Source organism: Microtus ochrogaster, chromosome 18, assembly GCF_000317375.1.
Source record: "Microtus ochrogaster isolate Prairie Vole_2 chromosome 18, MicOch1.0, whole genome shotgun sequence".
NCBI lineage: Eukaryota > Metazoa > Chordata > Mammalia > Rodentia > Cricetidae > Microtus > Microtus ochrogaster.
The window spans coordinates 46,944,409-46,952,882 of record NC_022020.1 but is presented as its reverse complement, the minus strand read 5'-3'; the positions used below and the strand labels follow the sequence as shown (position 1 = coordinate 46,952,882).

General features: G+C 51.1%; 2 protein-coding genes across 4 annotated transcripts in view; one reads left to right on the top strand and one right to left on the bottom strand.

Annotated features, from left to right (window-relative positions):
* Hmgxb3 (HMG-box containing 3) overlaps positions 1 to 4,103 on the top strand; it is a 50,386-nt gene extending 46,283 nt beyond the window's left edge. Inside the window, exons 19-20 of one of the 2 annotated variants that reach the window (XR_003377718.1) lie at positions 1 to 60; positions 1,536 to 1,601. Coding sequence is in view for 1 of the 2 variants with exons in the window: in XM_013349581.2 (XP_013205035.1) it covers positions 1,536 to 1,745; positions 2,778 to 3,230 (663 nt within the window). In the remaining variant the exon portion in view is untranslated. Of the gene's footprint in view, positions 61 to 1,535; positions 1,746 to 2,777 lie in introns of those variants that run through there. The other variant, XM_013349581.2, reaches the window with a different exon arrangement.
* A 132-nt stretch (positions 4,104 to 4,235) lies between these two features.
* Csf1r (colony stimulating factor 1 receptor) overlaps positions 4,236 to 8,474 on the bottom strand; it is a 24,991-nt gene continuing 20,752 nt past the window's right edge. For both annotated transcript variants that reach the window (XM_026783401.1, XM_005356163.2), the window contains exons 15-21: positions 7,657 to 7,745; positions 7,458 to 7,555; positions 6,542 to 6,664; positions 6,344 to 6,455; positions 5,593 to 5,692; positions 5,195 to 5,303; positions 4,236 to 5,098 (exon numbers count right to left, since the gene is read on the bottom strand). In XM_026783401.1, the coding sequence (XP_026639202.1) occupies positions 4,886 to 5,098; positions 5,195 to 5,303; positions 5,593 to 5,692; positions 6,344 to 6,455; positions 6,542 to 6,664; positions 7,458 to 7,555; positions 7,657 to 7,745 (844 nt within the window). In that variant the 3' untranslated portion in view covers positions 4,236 to 4,885. The remainder of the gene's footprint in view (positions 5,099 to 5,194; positions 5,304 to 5,592; positions 5,693 to 6,343; positions 6,456 to 6,541; positions 6,665 to 7,457; positions 7,556 to 7,656; positions 7,746 to 8,474) is intronic.

Here is an 8,474-nt window from a genome sequence, read left to right as displayed (position 1 = left end):
TAAAATCTACAAAGTGTGCCCCCATCAGGTAATAAAATCTACAAAGTGTGCCCCCATCAGGTAATAAAGGAGCATGAGTGAAGCATGGCTTGAGCTTGCTAATGTTGAACTGCCTACAGAGAATCCAGCTGATCCCTTTGGGACTAAGACATCCAGGGAATAATTGCCATTTGGGAGGCTGGAGAGGGAGCTTGGATCATTCAGTAATATATATTAAACACCCTACTACGTGTTGACCCTGAGTTGCCCAGTTGTACAGTGGTAAAAGACAGAGATATTGTTCTTCTTTAGTTAACCTCCGATTGTCATGGAGAAAGAAAGTTACCACAGCTTGTGATGCTAGCTCTGGAGGAACTGAAGAACTGAGGTAGAAAGTAGGGGTGCACCTGCAATCTCGAGGCAGCCAGAGAAGGCCAGGCCCTGGGGATAAAGGAAGAGCCCAGAAGAGAGCCAGAGAAGTGACTCCTGTGACCATGTTATTCTGGACATGGTCAGAGGCCTTTAGGATAGTGTTGAACAGGAAATAGGGCAGTGAAATCACTCCAGATGCCCTAGAAGGAAATGGCTAGGGTAGATAGAAAAGGCTACAAGATAGGTCCTGTATGGCAGAATTGGCCTGGAAAGATACAAAAATGGAAAACCCAGGACTAAGTGGACATTGTCAACAGATTCAGTTCATAATGACATGAGTGTCAGGCTGAACTGGCCGTAAAAGGAGGGTGAAGCAGCCAAGCACTGAACAAAGCTGGGGGCAGGGGCTTTGAAGCTTGCTCTCTGGCAGATGAACACTGCTGAGGGAGTGTGTTCAAATGTGCCCATCGTCATCTTCTGAGAAGGGATTCAAGTGCTTTGTTGGGACTGTGGCAGGGAGCACTTCATGTGGACATGACTGAGAAGTGAGTGTGAAGGCAGAGTTCTCCAGGATGCTCAGATCTGCACAGCACAGGAGTGACTGGGAAGTGTTGGTGGACGTGCTTACTCGGCTCCAGCAAAGGCTGTTGAGGTCTAATGGGAATCTTGCTCCGAATACTCGTGACTCAGTCCAGTGGCCCTAAGCCTTGTGTGTTTACATTGCCAGGATAGTTGGTAGGGTGATATGGATGGTGCAGGGTTTAGAGATGTTCTGAAGCACCTTTCAGCCTAATTTAAGTCCTAGCTGTTCTCAGGACAAGGATGAGCTGGTGACTTCCTTTAGGGATAGAACTAGGAGGGGAGGGTCAACACAGTGACTCAGTGGCTAAAGGTGCTTGCTAGGCAAACCCACCAACCTGAGTTCACCTCCGAATCCAGTGTGGAAGGAGAGAACCAACTGAGCCGTCCTCAGACTCACTATGTGGGTGTCGCATGCACAAGCCTGCCTTCACAATAGTAATCCTTTTTGAGAGGAGGAGGAAAAGGAGGAGGAGAGGGACCAAATGTCATAGTCCCTGGCTTCAGTCATGAGGCTAGTCTTCCTCAAAAGAAGTGAGTGAGGGCCTACTCCAGCCCCTGCGTGCCGGCCACTTATCTCTGAACTACACACTCGTCTCCCACAGGTGGTCTGCGGTTCCAAGTATCTTGTTCGAGGTGAAAGTGCTCGTGACCATGTGGATCTGCTTGCCTCTTCCCGCCACTGGCCACCTGTCTATGTGGTAGATATGGCCACACCAGTGGCCCTATGTGCTGACCTCTGCTACCCAGAGCTGACTAGTCAGATGTGGGGGAAGAACCAGGGCTGTTTCTCCAGCCCTACAGAGCCAGCTGTGGTGAGTCCCGTCCTAAGAGCAGGTAGAAATCCCTGGGGTACAGGAAGGCCACTCCCAGTTATCAGGAACTGTCTCTACCTTTTTTTCTCTCCATCAGTACTTTATCCTGATGCACCAGTCAGATTTACTGACTTACCACAGTAGAGGTTACAGTGTGTCATTTAGTGTGCTTGGAGTAGTCTACACAGGCATCTTGTATGAGAAGAGCTTGCTTTCCACAGAAGCCAGGAAATTGCTACCTTGGGGAAGGTGTGGTCACCCTGAAGCACGCTGTTTACTTGCACCATGAGTGTGCTGTGGGGCACTCCTGCTGAGGTGTAGATACAGTGGTCTTAGAACTATAAGCAAAATCTAATTTTTATTTTGTTTAAGATTTTTAAGAGCGGTGGGGTCTGAGGTTCAGCACTCAGCACCAATCTTCTCTGACCCCCTCCTTTGATTAGAAAAGGAAACTGAGACCCAGGGAGGGGCTCAGACTTGATCTGGTCATATAGCAGATCAGTAAGAGAGTCCTTGTGTGTGTATCTTGCTGCATTGTACCAGGAGGCGGTCCCTGTGAGGAGCATGTGCACTGCAAGGCTTGCCTTTGGCCTTGATTAGAAGACGCATTAGAGTTGATGCTAGGTGAGAAGAGTTATGGGAAGTGAGTGCTTCTGCACAAGTGCATTATGGGAGGTGAAAGTTTCTGGCTTGCTTTGGAGCAGACATTCTCATTCTCTGGGGTTCTTGGGCTCCAAGAACTTAATAGAGACCCCAAAAGTTGTCTGAAGTATCCCTCAAAGCCACTCCCTCGCATTCCTCTGGTTCCTAAATTGTCCTGAAGCAATGATGACAGCTGAAGCAATGCAGCATCTGTGCTGGGATGACCCGTTTTCTGTTCTCATTCCTATAAGAAGAAATGGAGGCATAGGGGACAGTATGCAAGGGCTCTGGGATTTAAACAAGGCTGCTGACTCCGTGGCTCCTGCTCTCTCCCACAAGATTCTCCCTCAATCATTCCCTCTTATAAAATGTTTCTCTTCTCTCCTCTAGAGTGTGTCCTGCCCTGAACTGGACCAGCATTATTCTGTGGATGTGTCAGAGGCTGAAAACTCTGTCCAGCATCCAGTCACCAAGACTGCCACACGGCGTATTGTCCATGCAAACACGAAGCCCGATCCCAGTGATCCTAGTGCTGGCCACCATTCCTTATCACTGTGCCCTGAGTTGGCACCCTATGCCTCCATCATGGACTGCAAACTCAACAGTGTCCGCCAGCGGCCCATTGCCTTTGATAATGCCACCCACTATTACCTCTACAACCGCCTCATGGACTTCCTCACCAGCCGAGAAATTGTCAACCGGCAGATCCATGACGTTGTGCAGAGCTGCCAGCCTGGCGAGGTGGTCATTCGTGATAACCTCTATCGCCTTGGGGTTGCTCAGATCAAGACAGAGGCACAGGAGGATGGGGAGGAAGAGGAGGGAGCCTCGGGGGCACAATAAGCCAGGTTGTCATGTACTGGGCCTATACCATCTCTCTCAAGCCATAATATGCCCTTGCCCAAGGCAGACCTATCAAGGGGACCTACAGTCCCCTGTAGGAAGGGCCTCTGACTGCTGGAACTGACCAAAGAGCTTCCATTTCATGAGCACAGTAGGGCCTTCAACCTCTGGGGCTCAGGAGAGGTGCTGGGAAACCTCTAATGGACCTGAGAGAGCATGTTAGGGGCATGATATTTTAGGAGAATGGCTGGGAGCTGGTTGTCCAGGCCCTCCACCACCTGTGGTCCCTGTACCAGGTGGGGAGGCCATTGAACTAGGCTGTCCCATGGGGAAGAGCTCTGGCTCCAGTCATACGGGTTTCCTAGCCTGTTGCCTTTGACTAGGAGCCTTAATGGCTTCTTCATTCTTGGGGTCCCTTTTGGGCTCTTCGACCTAAAGGAGGGGTGCATTCTCTTTTCCTCTAACTCTCCCTGTTCCCACTACTTGGGATGGCTGAGGAGCGAGGAATAGTCAGTTACAGCTCCCTCCAGGACTGTCCTCTGCCCTGGGTTTTGGGGAAGAGAATCCTTCCTCCTTTCTCTGGCCACTGCTACTGTACCCTACATCCTCCGGGCCCTTGGACCCTCACCGCAGAGGGGATGTGGCCCATAGTTGTGACATAGCTGGCAAGCAGTAGGAAAACTCCCTTCTGTGAAGGGGAAGCAGATAGGGCCATAAGCAAACAGCAGCACTGGCTCAGGTGCCCGTGGTTTGCTCGGGGCCCAGGGATTGGCCGAGTGCTCTTTAATTTATTGAGAGGGTGGGATAAGTGGCTTTCCCTCTCGCTCTTCCCCAACAAGAATAAAGTTTATTAAATTATCTGATTTTGAAGAAGCAAGAGCCAGTTCAATGCTCATTGTGTCCTTTTGCTGTGGAAGCAGGTGCTTGCTACTCACTTAGGGGTTGATGGAAGGAGGTCCCAGGGAACTGGTAGGCACTTGTGTGGTACAAAGAACCAGACACTGCTGGCAGTGTTAATGCTGTTAGTTTAATGTTGACTGTTAATGAGGACAAATCACTTGGAGAAGAGCATGCAGTATTTGCTTGGTGTGGCCAGCCTTGCACCAAGGCCCCATGCCTTCTAGCTTAGAATAACAGGGTATAGATAGAACACCCCTCACTTTTAGCTGCCACTTGGCTCATTCTAGCAGTACATTATCCTGGATGAGGTGGGACTATAGAGAGTAAAGGTCAAGAGTAGAGACTAGTCCTGGGAGCTTAGGAAGGAGCCATCCTGCCTCAAGAAACCAGTAGTCTTTGAGCATGGCAGGGAGGCAGGCTCTCTGCTTACCTACAGCCTTGGGAGCCTTGTCTTTCTGAGACATAAAGTCAGTCTTTCCATTGAAACACAAGAGAGTTGGGAACAGGATGAAGATAGTGAACTAGGGGTGCATGAATTGGCATAGTAAATACAGGCTAGCACTGTGAAACCCCATTGGCAGTGATGGCCCAGGCTCTGGAAATGGGAGCCTCTGACCTCCCCAAGACCCCTCAGGTTCTGAAGTTTCAGAGCTGGACCAAGCTGAGGACAAAGTTCATATGTTCTCCCCATGTCTCCCGTCTATGGAGGAGGTAGAGCTGGGAAGTTGGGAGCAGAAGCACTCCACTGCCCCACTTTAACAGAACTGGTAATTGTTGGGCTGTAGCAGGGGCTGGGCGACATCCCCTGGCTCACAGCAGGCCAGGTGCTCACTGGAGCTCTCCTCTGGCTCGCTGCTGCTGCTACTGCTGCTGCTGCCGCTGCCGCTGCTGCCACCGCCACCTCTGTCGCTGCCGCTGCCGCTGCTGCTGCTGCTGCTGCTGCTGCTGCTTGGCAGGTTAGCATAGTCCTGAGGGGGAAGAAAAGCCAGAGACAGTCAGCTGAGAACTTTGAGGAACTGCCCAGCCTGCTCTAGCCAGCCAGACAGCCATTCCATCCTTCTCACCTGCTCTTTCCTGTCCTGTTGGGCCTGCTCCTGAAGGAGGAAACAGATCTGCTGGAAGGTGGGTCTCTTGGTAGGCTCCAGGTCCCAGCAGGACTGCATGATGCTGTATCTGGAGACAGAACAAAGTTTGCCCATGTCAGAGCATATCACTAGGGAGATATACCTAGTGAAGGACCCCCAAAACTAGTCAGAAGTAAGTTAGGGGCTAAAGGTATGGTCCAGTGGTACAGCACCTATTAGCATGCTTCAGGCTCCTGAGTTCAGAGTTTAGTATAGAACCTTAATATACTACAGATGGAAGCCTGGAGCCTTCTGGACAAAGACCAGGGCCACATGCTCATCTAACAAACCACCCAAACCCTAGAATCCATTTTTCTCCCTTAGGTGCCTTTGCATACATGTTCTTTGGCGCAAATACAGGCTGGGCCATTTGGTATCCATCCTTCACCAGTTTGTAGAACTTGCTGTTCACCAGGATGCCTGGATAGGGATTCAGTCCTGCAAAGGCCAGGAGTGTATAAGAGACCAACCACCCTTGCTTACCCCTTCCCTGCCCACGTGTATCTCAGGCAGGGTGTAAAGGCCCTATCCCAGCTGTAGTTAGAGCAGAAACTACTCGCATGCCCAGGACTTCCTAGGTGAGGTTTACGTGGTAAGCACGCTTAGGCTTTGGGAACCCATAGCCTTCAGCCCCTCATCACCAAGCACAGAGGGTCCAGCATAGGCTTTGGAAATAAATGGAACAAAGCCTGGATTGCAAATCAGCAAAGAGGTGATGCCACATGACTTGGTAGTACAATTACAGACTCAGCACAAGGGCCCTGTGCCTACTCCCCCGTAAATGGGAGCTAGATGGTGGCTAGCGGCATGACATCTTCAATGGCATTTGGCAGGTGGCATTCTAGATAAAAGCTACTGCCAACCAAGCAGAGGCAAGTGAAGGAAGGACTCAGGAAATGTGCATTGTGTGGGGTGTCTGGATTGCATACCAGTACTGCTGCGCTGGTTCAAGAGCCCTTGCCAGCCCTTGCTGTGTCTTGGACACCAGGTGTCTTTGAATAGATTTCATCCACAAGGCTCAAGACACCAGTCTAGCAGCCAAAGACAGGTCAGCTCTAGACTGTGCCAGAAGCAGTCTTAGCAACTCACCAAGTGAGAAAATCTCCCAGAGGAGGATTCCGTAGGACCACACATCACTCTGAACTGTGTAGACGCAATCAAAGATGCTCTCTGGGGCCATCCACTTTACAGGCAGGCGGGCCTGACAAGACAGTCCCATGTCACTAGGGGCCATGGCTTCTCCACAGCCTGCCCGACCAGTCAGTCACATTAGCTCTCAGCACTCACATTGCCCTTGACGACATAGTTGGAATCATTCATGATGTCCCTCGCCAGCCCAAAGTCCCCAATCTTGGCCACGTGTCCACTGGTCAACAGTACGTTTCGAGCTGCTACATCCCGGTGGATGCACTGAGGAAACACAAGCCAGGAGGGAGAACGTGAGCTCTTGGGTCCCTGATGAGGGAGTAGATGACAGGTTTTGGTAGTCTACTCTCTACTGTTCAAACCTGTGCAGGCCTGAGCTCTGAAAATTTCATGTGGCCAGTTTAACATTTAGAAAGCCCCACAGCCCTGTCTCCCGCACTCCTTGCCCTCTGAGCAGCAGTAACAACTGGGCGGTTGCTACCTCAGAAGCAATGGTCCCTCTGCTGTGAGCACCGGCCCACATCATTCCTATCACCGACAGCTGCCACCTCTGGACATACAGTACCAGAGCATTTGCATAACACAATAACCTATTAGACCTCCTAAACAGTTAGTGAGAGTACCCATTTTTGTAGGCACAGACCTTGAGGCTTATGGACTCTGAACTGTCACAGCAAAGAACGGAACCAGCAATCAAACCTTTTCCCCTCAAGTCTGCTCTGGGGGCAGCGGAATGAGCCCTTGAGTTCTGATATCCTTATAGCTCAGCCAGCAAGACTAAGCGCTTCATGAAGAAAAACAGCTGTTACAGTTGTTAAGCTGTTAAGCCTGTTCATGGTCACGTAGGAAAACCGAACAAGCATGCAAAGGCCTGGGGTCAGGCCTCCAGGAGGAGCCTGCCTCAGCACCGTTCCCTCCCACCACCTCCTCTGTAAACTGCCCACTTACTCTCTCACACTCCCACCCCCCACTGCTTCTCCCCAGAAACCCCCTTTGCCCTTTCCTTCTTCCTTCCCACAGTCAGAAGGAAGTTCAGCCTCCCCTCACCCAGACTCACGTTTTTAGAAGCCAGGAAAGCCATGCCCTGAGCCACTTGGCTGGAGAAGTGGAGAAGGTCCCAGAGCTCCAGTGGCCGGCTGGCCTCTTTGTCCAGATCTAGGAAAAGGCATCCAGGCAACCCTGTCACACTTTGCTCCTCCTCAGCCCCAGTCCCCAGCCCCTAGGCCCACCCTGGCCCTGTCCCAATACCTCCTTACCTTGTTCAAAGAAGGAGTCATTTGAAGACGTAGAGACAGGCCTCATCTCCACATAGGTATCTACGCCCTGACTGGAGAAGCCACTGTCCCTGGATAGGAAAGAGAATTGGGAAGTGATCAATGCCCAGCCTTGCAGAGCCTAGCCCAGGCATTGCCCTCCAGCTGCCCTGTGGACTCCCCGAGTCACTCAGCAGAGGGGAAGGAACCTAAAGGTCAGCCTGAGTGTCCCTCTCTGATAAGGAAGGCCCCATGCCATATTCTACTTAAGCAATCATCGTGCCCTGCTTAGCCATCCCCAGTGCCAGAGACACCCACCCCATCCTGTCATTGGGCTCTGCCTGATGGAGGGCTTTGCTACTGCTAATACCAACGTCTCTCTCCTCAAAGGCAGCCCTGCTGGAATGTGAGTGCATTCCAGGCCCCTTCCTGACCTAAAGTATCTCGCCCTACAGTATCTCACCAGCTGGTTTCTCATTAAAAATTACTCCAGGAGGGTGGCACTATGGCCCAGTGTAAAGGCACTTACGGGCTGTGCCCAATCCCAGGGATCCATATGATGGAGAGAGACCCAGCTTATATATCAACACTAAAATAATTGTAAAAAGAAAAAAAAATAAAAATTGTACAGGAAGAGGCCTGGAGAGATGGCTCAGTGTGCTTAGTTGGAGAATCTTGGTTTGGTTCCTGAACCACAGGGGCTCACAGCTACCTATAGCCCCAGTTCCAGGGTATCTGGCACCATCCTGGCCTCTGTGGGAACCAGAAAAACATACGGTACTCACACACACACACACACACACACACACACACACACACAC